The 19,580-nt window shown below is 48.1% G+C and overlaps 1 protein-coding gene across 1 annotated transcript in view; it reads left to right on the forward strand.

Annotated features, from left to right (window-relative positions):
• LOC120023518 (calmodulin-regulated spectrin-associated protein 3-like) overlaps window positions 1-17,825 on the forward strand; it is a 25,377-nt gene extending 7,552 nt beyond the window's left edge. The window contains exons 2-17 of the mRNA XM_038967546.1: window positions 7,069-7,207; window positions 7,509-7,648; window positions 10,206-10,299; window positions 10,583-10,634; window positions 10,962-11,023; window positions 11,298-11,328; window positions 11,864-12,062; window positions 12,222-12,925; window positions 13,064-13,908; window positions 14,029-14,288; window positions 14,588-14,698; window positions 14,902-15,193; window positions 16,016-16,163; window positions 16,861-16,976; window positions 17,145-17,263; window positions 17,541-17,825. Of these exons, the coding sequence (XP_038823474.1) occupies window positions 7,069-7,207; window positions 7,509-7,648; window positions 10,206-10,299; window positions 10,583-10,634; window positions 10,962-11,023; window positions 11,298-11,328; window positions 11,864-12,062; window positions 12,222-12,925; window positions 13,064-13,908; window positions 14,029-14,288; window positions 14,588-14,698; window positions 14,902-15,193; window positions 16,016-16,163; window positions 16,861-16,976; window positions 17,145-17,263; window positions 17,541-17,825 (3,597 nt within the window). The remainder of the gene's footprint in view (window positions 1-7,068; window positions 7,208-7,508; window positions 7,649-10,205; window positions 10,300-10,582; window positions 10,635-10,961; window positions 11,024-11,297; window positions 11,329-11,863; window positions 12,063-12,221; window positions 12,926-13,063; window positions 13,909-14,028; window positions 14,289-14,587; window positions 14,699-14,901; window positions 15,194-16,015; window positions 16,164-16,860; window positions 16,977-17,144; window positions 17,264-17,540) is intronic.
• The last annotated feature ends 1,755 nt before the right edge of the window (window positions 17,826-19,580 follow it).

Genomic DNA, 19,580 nt, shown 5'->3' on the forward strand with positions numbered 1-19,580 from the left:
TTTTCAGTCTGCTAACACAGTTCTCTAGAGGAAGGAGCTAGTTGTTTTTCAGTCTGCTAACACAGTTCTCTAGAGGGAGGAGCTTGTTGTTTTTCAGTCTGCTAACACAGTTCTCTAGAGGAAGGGGCTTGTTGTTTTTCAGTCTGCTAACAGTTCTCTAGAGGGAGGAGCTTGTTGTTTTTCAGTCTGCTAACACAGTTCTCTAGAGGAAGGAGCTAGTTGTTTTTCAGTCTGCTAACACAGTTCTCTAGAGGAAGGAGCTAGTTGTTTTTCAGTCTGCTAACACAGTTCTCTAGAGGAAGGAGCTAGTTTGTTTTTCAGTCTGCTAACACAGTTCTCTAGAGGAAGGAGCTAGTTGTTTTTCAGTCTGCTAACACAGTTCTCTAGAGGAAGAGCTAGTTGTTTTTCAGTCTGCTAAAACAGTTCTCTAGAGGAAGGAGCTTGTTGTTTTTCAGTCTGCTAACACAGTTCTCTAGAGGGAGGAGCTAGTTTGTTTTTCAGTCTGCTAACACAGTTCTCTAGAGGAAGGAGCTTGTTGTTTTTCAGTCTGCTAACACAGTTCTCTAGAGAGAAGGAGTTTGTTGTTTTTCAGTCTGCTAACATAGTTATCTAGAGGAAGGAGCTTGTTGTTTTTCAGTCTGCTAACAGTTCTCTAGAGGAAGGAGCTTGTTGTTTTTCGTCTGCTAACACAGTTCTCTAGAGAAGGAGCTAGTTGTTTTCAGTCTGCTAACACAGTTCTCTAGAGGAAGGAGCTTGTTGTTTTTCAGTCTGCTAACACAGTTCTCTAGAGGAAGGAGCTAGTTGTTTTTCAGTCTGCTAACACAGTTCTCTAGAGGAAGGAGCTAGTTGTTTTTCAGTCTGCTAACACAGTTCTCTAGAGGGAGGAGCTAGTTGTTTTTCAGTCTGCTAACACAGTTCTCTAGAGGAAGGAGCTAGTTGTTTTTCAGTCTGCTAACACAGTTCTCTAGAGGAAGGAGCTTGTTGTTTTTCAGTCTGCTAACACAGTTCTCTAGAGGAAGGAGCTAGTTGTTTTTCAGTCTGCTAACACAGTTCTCTAGAGGAAGGAGCTTGTTGTTTTCAGTCTGCTAACACAGTTCTCTAGAGGAAGGAGTTTGTTGTTTTCAGTCTGCTAACACAGTTATCTAGAGGAAGGAGCTTGGTTGTTTTTCAGTCTGCTAACACAGTTCTCTAGAGGAAGGAGCTTGTTGTTTTTCAGTCTGCTAACACAGTTCTCTAGAGGAAGGAGCTAGTTGTTTTCAGTCTGCTAACAACAGTTCTCTAGAGGAAGGAGCTTGTTGTTTTCAGTCTGCTAACACAGTTCTCTAGAGGAAGGAGCTAGTTGTTTTTCAGTCTGCTAACACAGTTCTCTAGAGGGAGGAGCTAGTTGTTTTTCAGTCTGCTAACACAGTTCTCTAGAGGAAGGAGCTAGTTGTTTTTCAGTCTGCTAACACAGTTCTCTAGAGGAAGGAGCTAGTTGTTTTTCAGTCTGCTAACACAGTTCTCTAGAGGAAGGAGCTTGTTGTTTTTCAGTCTGCTAACACAGTTCTCTAGAGGAAGGAGCTAGTTGTTTTTCAGTCTGCTAACACAGTTTTCTAGAGGAAGGAGCTTGTTGTTTTTCAGTCTGCTAACACAGTTCTCTAGAGGAAGGAGCTTGTTGTTTTTCAGTCTGCTAACACAGTTCTCTAGAGGAAGGGGCTTGTTGTTTTTCAGTCTGCTAACACAGTTCTCTAGAGGAAGGAGCTTGTTGTTTTTCAGTCTGCTAACACAGTTCTCTAGAGGAAGGAGCTTGTTGTTTTTCAGTCTGCTAACACAGTTCTCTAGAGGAAGGAGCTAGTTGTTTTTCAGTCTGCTAACACAGTTCTCTAGAGGAAGGAGCTAGTTGTTTTTCAGTCTGCTAACACAGTTCTCTAGAGGAAGGAGCTAGTTGTTTTTCAGTCTGCTAACTCAGTTCTCTAGAGGAAGGAGCTTGTTGTTTTTCAGTGTGCTAACACAGTTCTCTAGAGGAAGGAGCTAGTTGTTTTTCAGTCTGCTAACACAGTTCTCTAGAGGAAGGAGCTAGTTGTTTTTCAGTCTGCTAACACAGTTCTCTAGAGGAAGGAGCGTGTTGTTTTTCAGTCTGCTAACACAGTTCTCTAGAGGAAGGAGCTAGTTGTTTTTCAGTCTGCTAACACAGTTCTCTAGAGGAAGGAGCTAGTTGTATTTCAGTCTGCTAACACAGTTCTCTAGAGGAAGGAGCTAGTTGTATTTCAGTCTGCTAACACAGTTCCCTAGAGGAAGGAGCGTGTTGTTTTTCAGGCTGCTAACACAGTTCTCTAGAGGAAGGAGCTTGTTGTTTTTCAGTGTGCTAACACAGTTCTCTAGAGGAAGGAGCTGGTTGTTTTCAGTCTGCTAACACAGTTCTCTAGAGGAAGGGGCTTGTTGTTTTTCAGTCTGCTAACACAGTTCTCTAGAGGAAGGAGCTAGTTGTTTTTCAGTCTGCTAACACAGTTCTCTAGAGGAAGGAGCTTGTTGTTTTTCAGTCTGCTAACACAGTTCTCTAGAGGAAGGAGCTTGTTGTTTTTCAGTCTGCTAACACAGTTCTCTAGAGGAAGGAGCTTGTTGTTTTTCAGTCTGCTAACACAGTTCTCTAGAGGAAGGAGCTAGTTGTTTTTCAGTCTGCTAACACAGTTCTCTAGAGGAAGGAGCTAGTTGTTTTTCAGTCTGCTAACACAGTTCTCTAGAGGAAGGAGCTTGTTGTATTTTCAGTCTGCTAACACAGTTCTCTAGAGGAAGGAGCTAGTTGTTTTTTCAGTCTGCTAACACAGTTCTCTAGAGGAAGGAACTTGTTGTTTTCAGTCTGCTAACACAGTTCTCTAGAGGAAGGAGCTTGTTGTTTTTCAGTCTGCTAACACAGTTCTCTAGAGGAAGGAGCTTGTTGTTTTTCAGTCTGCTAACACAGTTCTCTAGAGGAAGGAGCTTGTTGTTTTTCAGTCTGCTAACACAGTTCTCTAGAGGAAGGAGCTAGTTGTTTTTCAGTCTGCTAACACAGTTCTCTAGAGGAAGGAGCTAGTTGTTTTTCAGTCTGCTAACACAGTTCTCTAGAGGAAGGAGCTAGTTGTTTTTCAGTCTGCTAACACAGTTCTCTAGAGGAAGGAGCTTGTTGTTTTTCAGTCTGCTAACACAGTTCTCTAGAGGAAGGAGCTAGTTGTTTTTCAGTCTGCTAACACAGTTCTCTAGAGGAAGGAGCTTGTTGTTTTTCAGTCTGCTAACACAGTTCTCTAGAGGAAGGAGTTTGTTGTTTTTCAGTCTGCTAACACAGTTATCTAGAGGAAGGAGCTTGTTGTTTTTCAGTCTGCTAACACAGTTCTCTAGAGGAAGGAGCTTGTTGTTTTTCAGTCTGCTAACACAGTTCTCTAGAGGAAGGAGCTTGTTGTTTTTCAGTCTGCTAACACAGTTCTCTAGAGGAAGGAGCTAGTTGTTTTCAGTCTGCTAACACAGTTCTCTAGAGGAAGGAGCTAGTTGTTTTTCAGTCTGCTAACACAGTTCTCTAGAGGGAGGAGCTAGTTGTTTTTCAGTCTAGCTAACACAGTTCTCTAGAGGAAGGAGCTAGTTGTTTTTCAGTCTGCTAACACAGTTCTCTAGAGGAAGGAGCTTGTTGTTTTTCAGTCTGCTAACACAGTTCTCTAGAGGAAGGAGCTAGTTGTTTTTCAGTCTGCTAACACAGTTCTCTAGAGGAAGGAGCTTGTTGTTTTTCAGTCTGCTAACACAGTTCTCTAGAGGAAGGAGTTTGTTGTTTTTCAGTCTGCTAACACAGTTATCTAGAGGAAGGAGCTTGTTGTTTTTCAGTCTGCTAACACAGTTCTCTAGAGGAAGGAGCTTGTTGTTTTTCAGTCTGCTAACACAGTTCTCTAGAGGAAGGAGCTAGTTGTTTTTCAGTCTGCTAACACAGTTCTCTAGAGGAAGGAGCTTGTTGTTTTTCAGTCTGCTAACACAGTTCTCTAGAGGAAGGAGCTAGTTGTTTTTCAGTCTGCTAACACAGTTCTCTAGAGGAAGGAGCTAGTTGTTTTTCAGTCTGCTAACACAGTTCTCTAGAGGGAGGAGCTAGTTGTTTTTCAGTCTGCTAACACAGTTCTCTAGAGGAAGGAGCTAGTTGTTTTTCAGTCTGCTAACACAGTTCTCTAGAGGAAGGAGCTAGTTGTTTTTCAGTCTGCTAACACAGTTCTCTAGAGGAAGGAGCTTGTTGTTTTTCAGTCTGCTAACACAGTTCTCTAGAGGAAGGAGCTAGTTGTTTTTCAGTCTGCTAACACAGTTTTCTAGAGGAAGGAGCTTGTTGTTTTTCAGTCTGCTAACACAGTTCTCTAGAGGAAGGAGCTTGTTGTTTTTCAGTCTGCTAACACAGTTCTCTAGAGGAAGGGGCTTGTTGTTTTTCAGTCTGCTAACACAGTTCTCTAGAGGAAGGAGCTTGTTGTTTTTCAGTCTGCTAACACAGTTCTCTAGAGGAAGGAGCTTGTTGTTTTTCAGTCTGCTAACACAGTTCTCTAGAGGAAGGAGCTAGTTGTTTTTCAGTCTGCTAACACAGTTCTCTAGAGGAAGGAGCTAGTTGTTTTTTCAGTCTGCTAACACAGTTCTCTAGAGGAAGGAGCTAGTTGTTTTTCAGTCTGCTAACTCAGTTCTCTAGAGGAAGGAGCTTGTTGTTTTTCAGTGTGCTAACACAGTTCTCTAGAGGAAGGAGCTAGTTGTTTTTCAGTCTGCTAACACAGTTCTCTAGAGGAAGGAGCTAGTTGTTTTTCAGTCTGCTAACACAGTTCTCTAGAGGAAGGAGCGTGTTGTTTTTCAGTCTGCTAACACAGTTCTCTAGAGGAAGGAGCTAGTTGTTTTTCAGTCTGCTAACACAGTTCTCTAGAGGAAGGAGCTAGTTGTATTTCAGTCTGCTAACACAGTTCTCTAGAGGAAGGAGCTAGTTGTATTTCAGTCTGCTAACACAGTTCCCTAGAGGAAGGAGCGTGTTGTTTTTCAGGCTGCTAACACAGTTCTCTAGAGGAAGGAGCTTGTTGTTTTTCAGTGTGCTAACACAGTTCTCTAGAGGAAGGAGCTGGTTGTTTTTCAGTCTGCTAACACAGTTCTCTAGAGGAAGGGGCTTGTTGTTTTTCAGTCTGCTAACACAGTTCTCTAGAGGAAGGAGCTAGTTGTTTTTCAGTCTGCTAACACAGTTCTCTAGAGGAAGGAGCTTGTTGTTTTTCAGTCTGCTAACACAGTTCTCTAGAGGAAGGAGCTTGTTGTTTTTCAGTCTGCTAACACAGTTCTCTAGAGGAAGGAGCTTGTTGTTTTTCAGTCTGCTAACACAGTTCTCTAGAGGAAGGAGCTAGTTGTTTTTCAGTCTGCTAACACAGTTCTCTAGAGGAAGGAGCTAGTTGTTTTTCAGTCTGCTAACACAGTTCTCTAGAGGAAGGAGCTTGTTGTTTTTCAGTCTGCTAACACAGTTCTCTAGAGGAAGGAGCTAGTTGTTTTTCAGTCTGCTAACACAGTTCTCTAGAGGAAGGAACTTGTTGTTTTTCAGTCTGCTAACACAGTTCTCTAGAGGAAGGAGCTTGTTGTTTTTCAGTCTGCTAACACAGTTCTCTAGAGGAAGGAGCTTGTTGTTTTTCAGTCTGCTAACACAGTTCTCTAGAGGAAGGAGCTTGTTGTTTTTCAGTCTGCTAACACAGTTCTCTAGAGGAAGGAGCTAGTTGTTTTTCAGTCTGCTAACACAGTTTTCTAGAGGAAGGAACTTGTTGTTTTTCAGTCTGCTAACACAGTTCTCTAGAGGAAGGAGCTAGTTGTTTTTCAGTCTGCTAACACAGTTCTCTAGAGGAAGGAGCTAGTTGTTTTTCAGTCTGCTAGCACAGTTCTCTAGAGGAAGGAGCTAGTTGTTTTTCAGTCTGCTAACTCAGTTCTCTAGAGGAAGGAGCTAGTTGTTTTTCACACAGTTCTCTAGAGGAAGGAGCTTGTTGTTTTTCAGTCTGCTAACACTGTTCTCTAGAGGAAGGAGCTTGTTGTTTTTCAGTCTGCTAACACAGTTCTCTAGAGGAAGGAGCTAGTTGTTTTTCAGTCTGCTAACACAGTTCTCTAGAGGAAGGAGCTAGTTGTTTTTCAGTCTGCTAACACAGTTCTCTAGAGGGAGGAGCTAGTTGTTTTTCAGTCTGCTAACACAGTTCTCTAGAGGAAGGAGCTAGTTGTTTTTCAGTCTGCTAACACAGTTCTCTAGAGGAAGGAGCTTGTTGTTTTTCAGTCTGCTAACACAGTTCTCTAGAGGAAGGAGCTTGTTGTTTTTCAGTCTGCTAACAGTTCTCTAGAGGAAGGAGCTAGTTGTTTTTCAGTCTGCTAACACAGTTCTCTAGAGGAAGGAGCTAGTTGTTTTTCAGTCTGCTAACACAGTTCTCTAGAGGAAGGAGCTTGTTGTTTTTCAGTCTGCTAACACAGTTCTCTAGAGGGAGGAGCTAGTTGTTTTTCAGTCTGCTAACACAGTTCTCTAGAGGAAGGAGCTTGTCGTTTTCTGGTCTCACTTGATTTCTTCTTTTTCCTTAGTGGTTCAGTCACTCAAGTGCCTTGTGGTTGTACTGCCTGTTGTTCCGCTGCATGTCCACTAGAGAGCGCTATAGTCTCAGCTCACACTGCTTCATCACAACTCTTTTCTGCACTTCCTTTCTTTGTTTCTTTCTTTCTGTCTCTCATCCCTCTTTTCACTGCAATGTCTCGTTTGACATGTGAGCCATAACTCTGTTCAGCGTGTGCGCTTGTGTGTGTGTGTGCTCAGCAAAGTACTGTACTGCGGTAATTCTTGTGCTTGGTTTGTCAGACTTCTTTTCTCGGCTGTGTTGGTGGATTATTGGCTGGCTGTGGAGTTTATGACATGTCTTGATCATTTCTCTAAACGTCGTGGCAAAGTCATCTGTATTGTGGGGTAATTCTGGGCCTTTTGGTCTCATTAACTAATTCAACAATAGGTAGTTAACTGTTGTTTTTTCTCTCTCTCTCCTTCTCTCATGTCTCTGTCTCTGTTTCTCTCTCTCTCTCTGTCCCTCCCTCCCTCCATCCCTCCCTCTCTGTCAGATCCGTTATAGGAAGGATAAGGTTCTGTCTAAGCAGACTCCTACTTTTCCTCTGGTGTCTGGTGTAAGGGATCTGTCTAATGGCTGTGCTATAGCTGCTGTTCTCCACTACTACTGTCCTGACCTGCTGCCACTGGAGGGTACGCTCACACACACACACACACACACACACACACACACACACACACACACACACACACACACACACACACACACACACACACACACACACACACACACACACACACACACACACACACACACACACACACACCTCTGATATCTACCCCTCTCCCTTCCTCCCCCCCCTCCTCCTTCCTCTCCCTCCCCCTCTCTTCCTCCCCCTCCCCCTCTACTCCTCCCTCCTCACCCTCTCCTCCTCCCTCCACCTCTCTTCCTCCCCCTCTTCCTCCTCCTCCTCCTCGTGCCCCTCTCCTCTAGATGTGTGTCTGAAGGACACCATGTCTGTAGCAGACAGTCTGTATAACCTGCAGCTGATCACAGAGATCAGTGAGACCAGTCTACAGAGGTGCTGTCACCTGGAGCTGGAGGACCTGCTCTACGCCCCGCCCACACTACACGTAGGTACAACTCTGTCCAGGACGTAGTACTAGACCTCTCCACAACACTACACGTAGGTACAACTCTGTCCAGGACATAGTACTAGACCTCTCCACAACACTACACGTAGGTACAACTCTGTCCAGGACGTAGTACTAGACCTCTCCACGTAGGTACAACTCTGTCCAGGACGTAGTACTAGACCTCTCCATAACACTACACGTAGGTACAACTCTGTCCAGGACGTAGTACTAGACCTCTCCACAACACTACACGTAGGTACAACTCTGTCCAGGACGTAGTACTAGACCTCTCCACAACACTACACGTAGGGTACAACTCTGTCCAGGACGTAGTACTAGACCTCTCCACAACACGTAGGTACAACTCTGTCCAGGACGTAGTACTAGACCTCTCCACAACACTACACGTAGGGTACAACTCTGTCCAGGACATAGTACTAGACCTCTACACAACACTACACGTAGGTACAACTCTGTCCAGGACGTAGTACTAGACCTCTCCACAACACTACACGTAGGTACAACTCTGTCCAGGATGTAGTACTAGACCTCTCCACAACACTACACGTAGGTACAACTCTGTCCAGGACGTAGTACTAGACCTCTCCACAACACTACACGTAGGTACAACTCTGTCCAGGACGTAGTACTAGACCTCTCCACAACACTACACGTAGGTACAACTCTGTCCAGGACATAGTACTAGACCTCTCCATAACACTACACGTAGGTACAACTCTGTCCAGGACGTAGTACTAGACCTCTCCACAACACTACACGTAGGTACAACTCTGTCCAGGACGTAGTACTAGACCTCTCCACAACACTACACGTAGGTACAACTCTGTCCAGGACGTAGTACTAGACCTCTCCACAACACTACACGTAGGTACAACTCTGTCCAGGACATAGTACTAGACCTCTCCACTACACTACACGTAGGTACAACTCTGTCCAGGACGTAGTACTAGTCCTCTCCACAACACTACACGTAGGTACAACTCTGTCCAGGACGTAGTACTAGACCTCTCCACAACACTACACGTAGGTACAACTCTGTCCAGGACGTAGTACTAGACCTCTCCACAACACTACACGTAGGTACAACTCTGTCCAGGACGTAGTACTAGACCTCTCCACAACACTACACGTAGGGTACAACTCTGTCCAGGACGTAGTACTAGACCTCTCCATAACACTACACGTAGGTACAACTCTGTCCAGGACGTAGTACTAGACCTCTCCACAACACGTAGGTACAACTCTGTCCAGGACGTAGTACTAGACCTCTCCACAACACGTAGGTACAACTCTGTCCAGGACGTAGTACTAGACCTCTCCATAACACTACACGTAGGTACAACTCTGTCCAGGACGTAGTACTAGACCTCTCCATAACACTACACGTAGGTACAACTCTGTCCAGGACGTAGTACTAGACCTCTCCACAACACTACACGTAGGTACAACTCTGTCCAGGACGTAGTACTAGACCTCTCCACAACACTACACGTAGGTACAACTCTGTCCAGGACGTAGTACTAGACCTCTCCACAACACTACACGTAGGTACAACTCTGTCCAGGACGTAGTACTAGACCTCTCCATAACACTACACGTAGGTACAACTCTGTCCAGGACGTAGTACTAGACCTCTCCATAACACTACACGTAGGTACAACTCTGTCCAGGACGTAGTACTAGACCTCTCCACAACACTACACGTAGGTACAACTCTGTCCAGGACGTAGTACTAGACCTCTCCACAACACTACACGTAGGTACAACTCTGTCCAGGACATAGTACTAGACCTCTCCACAACACTACACGTAGGTACAACTCTGTCCAGGACGTAGTACTAGACCTCTCCACAACACTACACGTAGGTACAACTCTGTCCAGGACGTAGTACTGACCTCTCCACAACACTACACGTAGGTACAACTCTGTCCAGGACGTAGTACTAGACCTCTCCACAACACTACACGTAGGTACAACTCTGTCCAGGACGTAGTACTAGACCTCTCCACAACACTACACGTAGGTACAACTCTGTCCAGGACGTAGTACTAGACCTCTCCACAACACTACACGTAGGTACAACTCTATAGAGCTTTCTCTGTTCAGAACATAGACTTATACAGATGTAGGATCCTAATTTGAGCCAGTTTGCTACAGCAGGAAAATAATCCTGCAGCAATAGGAAAATGTGGATTATTACGTGGATTATAATATAATGGACATTTTTTGCAGGGGTTGATACATTTTTCATTAGGGCAAATCAAGTCTGACATTTTTAAGCGAACATTACAACCTTTAGAAGCCTTTTTAAACATTGAATACCCTACAAATTCTCATCAACAAAAAGAGTGATCAAATGAAGATTCTACATCTGTTCCTCTCCTCTAACCTACCACTTCCCCGTCTGTAAACGACAGATGGTCAGATACAATTTTGTTACTGGATTATTACTGTAAATAAAAGGGTTCAATTAAAAACGTAAACATTTTTTATTAAAAGTTACAGGTGTTTATTCGACCTGTTCTCCTTCAGGTGAACATCATGAGTTTCATAGCAGAGCTGCTGGGATGGTTCGAGGTGCATAAACCTGACTTTGTCAAGCCATTACTACCTCTGGACCTGACAGGTAGGGGAGGTCTGTGTGTATGTGGGGGGGGTGCTCTCCCTCTCTCTCTGTGTGTGTGTGTGTGTGTGTGTGTGTGTGTGTGTGTGTGTGTGTGTGTGTGTGTGTGTGTGTGTGTGTGTGTGTGTGTGTGTGTGTGTGTGTGTGTGTGTGTGTGTGTGTGTGTGTGTGTGTGTGTGTGTGTGTGTGTGTGTGTGTGTGAGAGAGAGAGAGAGATTAGACCGCTGTATAACCTGTTTATTTGGCGTTATGGTTGATAACACTGATAGGTTTCTCTGTGTGCCAGATGCCTCGGGGTTGTTGGACGGCACCAGTCCTGTCAGTGGGAACAGCAACAGGTAAACTCAGGACACATATTCATTCTACATGTAGTTATTGTTTGACAAAGCAACCGGGAAACTACAGCAAGCAATCAAGTGCAATGCATTTCCATGTTCTTTCACATCCATTACTATGACTCTGTGTTATATGCTGAATCTCATTGGCGTCTCTAACATGTGAAGTTCTCAGGAGTCTTGGTCATGATGTGTTGTGGGTCTAGACCCCAAGGAGAAACCAAACAGAAACACATCCACATGGCCTGTTTATTGTATCTATGGCAGAATAAGACGTGGTGTATATTACAGATAGAGTCATTGTGAATAATAATGTGTTTTCTGTTCCAGTGGCTCTCCCTCCTATATCTTCAAACAGCCCTTTGTCCCCATATCCTCTCCTGCGTCATCTGGTAAGAGATGAGGATTCTGGGTAATGTAGTTTAAAGCTGCCTTTCTGCGTCTGTGGGCTTTTCCTCAATTGCATACTCCTCGTTGTCCTCTCTCCTCGTCTACTTCTCAAAACCCATTGGAGGGTAAAGGTCAGAGGGGAGGGACCCCTGGCTTTCTCATCCAATAGGTTTTGAGAAGACGACGAGGAGAAGGGACGCGAGGAGTATGCAATTGAGAGAAGTCTAAGTGTTGGAGATCTCTTCCTGACTACATCTCCCTTTCTGTCACATTTAGAAGGGAACATGTGGACCAAGAAACAGATCCGGTGAGTAGGATGGCTGTTTCAGCCTGTGAAAATATATATTTAGGACCAAACTCCCAGTTGATTGAACCTCTCTCTCTTCCTCCCTCTTTCTCTCCATATCTCTCTCTCTTCCTCCCTCTTTCTCTCCATATCTCTCTCTCTTCCTCCCTCTTTCTCTCCATATCTCTCTCTCTTCCTCCCTCTTTCTCTCCATCTCTCTCTCTTCTCCCCTCTTTCTCTCCATATCTCTCTCTCTTCCTCCATCTTTCTCTCCATATCTCTCTCTCTTCCTCCCTCTTTCTCTCCATTTCTCACTATATCTCTCTCTCTTTCTCCCTCTTTCTCTCTCCATCTCTCTCCATATCTCTATCTCTCTCTCTCTTTCTCTCTCTCTTTCTCCCTCTTTCTCTCTCCGTCTCTCTCTCTTTCTCCCTCTTTCTCTCTCTCTCTCTCTTCCTCCCTCTTTCTCTCCCTCTCTGTCTCTCTCTTCCTCCCTCTTTCTCTCCATCTCTCTCTCTTCCTCCCTCTCTCCCTCTCCATCTCTCTCTCTCTCCAGTCGTCCTCTCTCGGCTGTGACCTTCAGTATCCCATTTGGTCTGGACAGTGACGTGGACGTTGTCATGGGCAACCCCGTGCATTCCGCCAGCACCAACAGCCTGACCACCGGCGTGCCCGCCATGATGACTTCATCGAGCATGATGTCATCGGGGATGACACGGGTCCCCTACAGCCCCCCCGAGGACCTCAGTCACCTGGTCAGCGCCTCTGTCCCTCAACGCTCCTCCTGGGGACCGCACACACACTCACACACACCGGCCCTAGGGGAGCTGCCGACCGTCAAGATCATCCACACTCCTGGAGGAGGAGGAGAAAGAGGTGGAGGAGGGAAAGGAGGAGGAGGAGGAAGAGGAAGGCCAGAGCCACGCTTGCGTCCAGAAGGAGCTCCTGCAGGTTTCTTCCTTCATTCTCCTGAAGACGACCTGACCCAGCTCAGTAGCTCCGCCCCCTGCCGCTCCGGAATGCTCTACCGACCAATAGGAGGGGAAGGGGGCGGAGGAGAGAAGCGGAGATTGGGAGGCAGGGAGAGGGGGGAGAAGGGGAGACGGACATCGGATGGCTCGCGGGACGATGACTCGGTCCTCCGCGACGGAAGTGTGGACTCATCGGAAGCTTCCGACGACCTTCCTAGAAATGCCCCCGGCAACGTCCGCCCTGGCCACGATCGTCACGGCAACGGCAGCGTCAGCAACACCGGTGGCAGTAGCGGCAGCCCGCGGATGACGAGCTTCGCCGAGCGGCGGGACAGAAGGAGACAGCCGGCCGCACCGGGAGAGGAGTCAGCCAGCACCCCGACCCCCACCACCCCCACCCTCCATACCCCCACCCACACCACCCCCAGCCCAGGAGGGAAGCACCCTGAGCCGGGTACAGAGGCCTGGGAGCTGGGGGCCCGCCTGGAGGAGAAACGCAGAGCCATCGAGGCCCAGAAGAGACGCATAGAGGCCATATTCACCAGACACAGACAGAGGCTGGGCAAGACTGCCTTCCTACAGCTGAAGAGAGGAGAGGGAGGAGAGGAGCCTATATCTCTGGAGGAGCGTCTCAGCCGCATGGAGGAGCAGCTGAAACAGGAGGAGGAGAAGGAGGAGAGAGAAGAGGAAGAGGAGAAAGGGAAGGAGAAAGATAAGGCAGACAAAGGGAACTCCCGTCCGCAGGCGCGATTGGAGAAGCAGGTGACGTTTTCCATGGATACGAGGAAGGGGGCCGAGAAAGGGGCGGATAAATGGGAGGGGCCTGAGCCGGGGGGTGGGGCTGTTCTTGGGGAGTATAATGAGGTGGTCCTGAAGCTGAGTGAGGCTCTGAGGTCACTACAGAATGACATGCAGAAACTGACCCAACAACAACAACAGCTAATGGGCAAGAAGACCACACCCAAAACTACACCTAAAACCACACCTAAAACTACACCCAAAACGACACCTAAAAGTACACCCAGGACACCACCCAGGACCCCCACTAAGAGTCCGACTAGAACCCCGACCAAGAGCATCAGTAAGGTTTGGGTGATCCCTGCAGGCTCCAAACCCCCCACCTCCACTACCTCCCCCTCTCGCAGGGCCCTCCCCCAGCTCTCCTCCACCCCTCCCAAAACCCCCATCTCCTCCTCCTGCCCTGCCCCACGCACTAAGATCCACTCCTCCTCCCCCCGTAGCCCTAAACACCACCCGCGCCCCTCCCACCCCCACCCCCGCCCATCTGAGTTGAAGTTCCCTCCTTCCACCCGTGTCCTCACCCCCCCGCAGCATGTGGACTCCCTCCCCCACCTGCGACGTGTCTCCCCCAGCCAGTGCCAGGTCCAGACCTCCTCCTCTTTCCGTATCGGGGGCCCCTGCACCCCCCAGGAACCCCCTGCCGCCATGCTGCCCCAGCCTGAGGAGAGTACCTCGGAGACGGGCTCCAGCGAGACGCCCACCCAGTTCAGCCTGGAGCTGGAGGAGCAGGAGGGGTCAGGGGGAGGCCGGCCCGTGTTTCCCCAGCCCAGGAGAGGCCGTTCTGGGGGTGGCAGCAGCTCTGGAGCCCCCTCCGAGGGCTCCTTTGAGAGCGAGACCCTGTCGCTGTCGGCCGCTTACTGCGGAGGAGGGGAGGGAGGAAGAGGAGGAGGAGGAAGAGGAGGAGGGAATCGTTGCAGCCTGATGGAGGTGTCCTTGTCATCCCTGGGAGGGCCAGAGGGGGGCAGCGACGAGCCAACTGACACAGAAGGACAGGAGTTCTTCTCTGACTCCATGAGCGACCACACAGAACCTCCAACAGGAGAAACGTTGGAACCTACGGAACCCACGGGAGAACTGAGAGAATCTACGGGGGATCAAGTAGAACCAAGAGTAGAACAGACACAGAACACAGAACTCCTAGAACCCTCAGTGGAACCCACAGAGCAGACGGAACCGGAGGCGAGAGGAGGGGTTGGATTCTTCTTCAAGGTGAGTCTGGCGGAGGGAGAGACGGAGAGAGAATAGTCCCTCCCAGAAACAAGCACTAACTAACCCTCTGCCCTCTAGGCCCTTAGATGTAGATAAGACAACATTACTTGAGGTTCATCGTTTCATTATTGACTCATCAGGAAATCAAAGATGATGTGTTTCTAGTTGTAGCAAATAAAGTAATGACAATGTGTGTTTTTGGTGTGTGTGTGTGTGTGTGTGTGTGTGTGTGTGTGTGTGTGTGTGTGTGTGTGTGTGTGTGTGTGTGTGTGTGTGTGTGTGTGTGTGTGTGTGCGCAGGAGGAGGTGCGTTGTGAAGATGAGATGGCTCAGAGGAGAGCTGCTCTGTTGGAGAGACAGCAGAAAAGAACAGAGGAACTGAAGAGGAGGAGACAGTGGAACGAACAGGAGAGAGAGAGCAGGTCACACACACACACACACACACACACACACACAGACAGACAGACAGACAGACAGACAGACAGACAGACAGACAGACAGACAGACAGACAGACAGACAGACATCATCCACTCAACAAATAAACATATAGATCATCACCATAATACTAACCCCACTTCCCCTCCATCTTTCTTTTAGACCCCCCTCTGAGGAGGAGGAGCGAAGAGGCTCTCTCCCACAGACCCCTCCCCTGTCCTGCACCCCTCCCCCCGCCGCCGGTGTCCCCTCCCTCACCCCCCCGACCACGCCCAGTCGCCGTGGTGATTTCACGCGGAAGGAGTACGCCCACCGCCAGCAGATACGCATCATGTCTGACCTGGATAAGGTGCTGCGTCAGAAACCCACCAATCAGGGACGAGTCGCCGCCAAGAAGTCCCGCCCCCGACCTCGGAGCATGACCCGGGAGGAGTCACAGCTGTCCCGCAGCCCAGCCAAGAGCACTATGGGTAATGGAATCGTAACGATAGGGTGTCTGTGTCTGTGTGTGTGTTAGCCAGACGCTCTACTGTTCCCCAGTGTCTGGGAGGGGGGACGGGGGACGGGGGACGGGGGACGGAGGTTCAGGCTTTTGTTCCCGCCCAGCACTCTGATGCTCTAGTCTTCTGCTGCTTTACTCTGGATAATGACAAGTTATCAACATACTGTACATACCCTCTCTCTCTCTCTCCCTCCTCCTCTCTCTCTCTCTATCTCTCCCTTCTCTCTCTCCCTCCTCTCCCTCCTTCTCTCTCTCCCTCCTCTCTCTCCCTTCTTCTCTCTCTCTTCTTCTCTCTCTCCCTCATTCTCTCTCTCTCTCCCTTCTCTCTCTCCCTCCTTTCCCTTCTTTTCTCTCTCTTCTTCTCTCTCTCCCTCATTCTCTCTCTCTCCCTTCTCTCTCCCTCTCTCCTCTCTCTCCCTTCTCTCTCTTCTTCTCTCTCTCCCTCCTTCTCTCTCTCCCTCTCTCTCTCCCTTCTCTCTCTCCCTCCTCTCCCTCCTCTCTCTCCCTCCTCTCTCTCCCTTCTTTTCTCTCTCTTCTTCTCTCTCTCCCTCCTCTCTCTCCCTCCTCTCTCTCCCTTCTTCTCTCTCTCCCTCCTTCTCTCTCTCCCTCCTTCTCTCTCTCCCTCCTTCTCTCTCTCCCTCCTTCTCTCTCTCCCTCTCTCTCTCCCTTCTCTCTCTCCCTCCTCTCCCTCCTTCTCTCTCTCCCTCCTCTCTCTCCCTTCTTTTCTCTCTTCTTCTCTCTCTCCCTCCTTCTCTCTCTGTCCTCTCCCTCTGTCTTTTTCTCTCTCCAGGTCCTAAGTTGACTAAGGTGTACTCACACTCCTCTCTCAACCTGGCTGCTATGGCTGATGACTCAGAAAGCCCCGTCCCTGACAACACCGTCCCTGACAACACCGTCCCTGACAACACCGTCCCTAACCCTAGCAAGAAACCATCCAGGTAACACTTCTACTTCTCTCTCTCTCTCTCTCTCTCTCTCTCTCTCTCTCTCTTTCTCTCTCACTCTCTCACTCTCTCACTCTCTCACTCTCTCACTCTCTCTCTCTCATTCTGTCTCTTTCTCTCTCCCCCTCTCTCTCTCTCATTCTGTCTCTGCCTCTCCCTTTCTCTCTCCCTCTGGTATATTCATCCAGGGTAAAAAAAATAATTTAAAAAAAGGCCACCCGAGCTGTTCACAACTACCATAGCAGTGAAAACTACAATTCATTTAAAACAGAATGGGTGGGGGCCATAATGTGGGTGGGGGCCACAAAAAAACGAATCATGAGGGGCCTCACTTGCTCGTGCATCTGCGTAACCACATCCATCCAAGATTTTTAAATGTTAAATCTAATTCCCTGCAATTCTACAAATTTTGCCATGGGTGGAGAATAAATAAAAAAAATGTCAGTTTAACTTAGATATCCTAACATAATCAATGTTTTTCTCTTGTTACGTCCTGGCCAGTAATTCTCCCATGATTACAAGTTTACATAGCTGGCCGCTAGACTAACTTAGCAATCTAAAAACATCTAGCTGACATGGCTAATTGAGTGACTGTCAGTGACGTAACAAGAGAAAAACTGCTGATGAGCCAATCACATTTCAGAACTACACCTTCAGTATTCTACTAACTCTTACCCTTCCTTTCTTCCAGCCGCCCTGATTCGCCCTCACGTCTGATGTCACCGAGCCGACTGGCCAATCAGAACGGAGACAAGGACTGGGAGATCGGCTCCAATGGCTCCTCCCCTTCCATTCCAGAATACACCGGTACGACGTGATAGGAAATGGAATGATGTCAAAGAATTGTCCTGTTATAAAACTGTTGTACCCTAAATCAAATCTAAACTTGCTTGTATGTGTGTGTGTGTGTGTGTGTGTGTGTGTGTGTGTGTGTGTGTGTGTGTGTGTGTGTGTATGTGTATGTGTGTTTCCCAGGGCCCAAACTGTTCAAAGAGCCGAGCTTCAAGTCCAATAAGTTCATCATCCACAACGCCCTGTCTCGCTGCTGTCTGGCTGGCAAGGTCAACGAGACTCAGAAGAACAAGATGGTGGAGGTTGGAAGTCCTCACTGTATTTCACACAACCCACATAGGCCTATATACACACACAGTACTAACTAACCAGACCTGACTTCAAATGAGTTTTCGTTGAAATACTGCTCAAAAGTGCACACACACACACACACACACACACACACACACACACACACACACACACACACACACACACACACACACACACACACACACACACACACACACACACACACACACACACCCACAGAAGACAAGTTTTCATCCACACGAACATTGTTTTCTCTCCCCCCACCAGGAGATGGAGAAGAGTCCAGCCAACCACTTCCTGATTCTGTTCCGTGATTCCAACTGTCAGTTCCGAGCCGTCTACACCATGAGCCCCGAGACTGACGAGCTCGTCCGATTGGCCGGGGTGGGCCCGCGTGTCGTAAGCCCCGCCCTGGTGGAGTCCATCTATAAGTACAGCTCCGACAGGAAACAGTTCAGCTGTATCCCGTCCAAGACCATGTCCATGAGCGTCGACGCCTTCACGTTACCAGGACACCTGTGGCACAGCAAGAGGCCTGGCAAGCCAAAATAAACATGTATATATACATACATACAGGCATGGATACACACACACACACAAACACACACAAACAACTGAATTACTGTTTGTCCTGCATGGGACACACTACCCCTCTCGCCCTTAAATCTCATCGGACCTACTGACTATTGACGAGGTGCTTTCTCTCCCCTGTATGTGCATGGAAATGGAACAGTCCAACTATCCACCCTTATAGAGAAGGCTCTAAGACTCGTCCACACGCGGGGGATACTGAAGACCAGTTGATGTTGTAAAAATGACCTTTTCAATCTTAAATGGTTCCCCTACACAGGAAACACACTCTACACAAAACGTGTATCTTTCTCTTTTTTAGTTAAAACGTTCTCCTGTAAATGTCTGAGGTACAAAATGATTGTTTCTCTGATACCCATAAACTCTTTGGCCTTATGTTCTGTTCTGTTCACTACTAGCTGAAAGGCTGGAGGCATGCTGATAGCCATTGTGTAGGTTGACTAAAGTTTTCTGTTTTATAACACGAACACAATCCTTCTAATGCCTTCTGCCCGACGACTTGCAGACACGGGACCTTTATTATCAAAAGTGGACTTTTATTTTCCTGCAAACGGTCAAAACAAGGAATGGAGGACATTTGTTGTTTCTTTAATGTGAAAAGGAGAAAAGAACACGAGATGTGTGTTCCCCAAAATAGCACAAAATCAAAGATTGTACATAGTTGTGACGGACGGGCCATCGCTGGCAGACTAAGGCCTAGATTCAATCCGATTCTGCACTAAAGCTCGACTGAAATTTAAAAGCACTGTTCCCGCATTCGCCAAGACTGCATTCTCGATAAACGCTGAATACGTCGGCCAAATCGGAAATGACCTTTAAATTTCAATCACGCTATAAGACAGATGTTCTGCTCTATGGATTGAATCTCTCCCTAAACTGCCAGAACTGATTTGTACAAAGACGCTGCAGCATGGACATGTGGTCTCACAGGGCTTGACTTGGACAGGAGCTCACCGGAACCGAGGACCGAACGGTACCCCAGATGTTCTACTGCTCGACTTGGGCAGGAGCTCACCGGAACCGAGGACCGAACGGTACCCCAGATGTTCTACTGCTCGACTTGGGCAGGAGCTCACCGGAACCGAGGACCGAACGGTACCCCAGATGTTCTACTGCTCGACTTGGGCAGGAGCTCACCGGAACCGAGGACCGAACGGTACCCCAGATGTTCTACTGCTCGACTTGGGCAGGAGCTCACCGGAACTGAGGACCGAACGGTACCCCAGATGTTCTACTGCTCGACTTGGGCAGGAGCTCACCGGAACCGAGGACCGAACGGTACCCCAGATGTTCTACTGCTCGACTTGGGCAGGAGCTCACCGGAACCGAGGACCGAACGGTACCTCAGATGTTCTACTGCTTGACTTGGGCAGGAGCTCACCGGAACCGAGGACCGAACGGTACCCCAGATGTTCTACTGCTCGACTTGGGCAGGAGCTCACCGGAACCGAGGACCGAACGGTACCCCAGATGTTCTACTGCTTGACTTGGGCAGGAGCTCACCGGAACCGAGGACCGAACGGTACCCCAGATGTTCTACTGCTTGACTTGGGCAGGAGCTCACCGGAACCGAGGACCGAACGGTACCTCAGATGTTCTACTGCTTGACTTCCTGCACCTCTTACAGAATATTAGCTCTAAACCTTTGCAGAGTTCCTGCACCTAAATATAAACAGTACCGGCACTCAAAATCAGTACTGGCACCTATTTTAGACC

This window comes from Salvelinus namaycush, chromosome 2 (genome assembly GCF_016432855.1).
Source record: "Salvelinus namaycush isolate Seneca chromosome 2, SaNama_1.0, whole genome shotgun sequence".
Classification (NCBI taxonomy): Eukaryota; Metazoa; Chordata; class Actinopteri; order Salmoniformes; family Salmonidae; genus Salvelinus; species Salvelinus namaycush.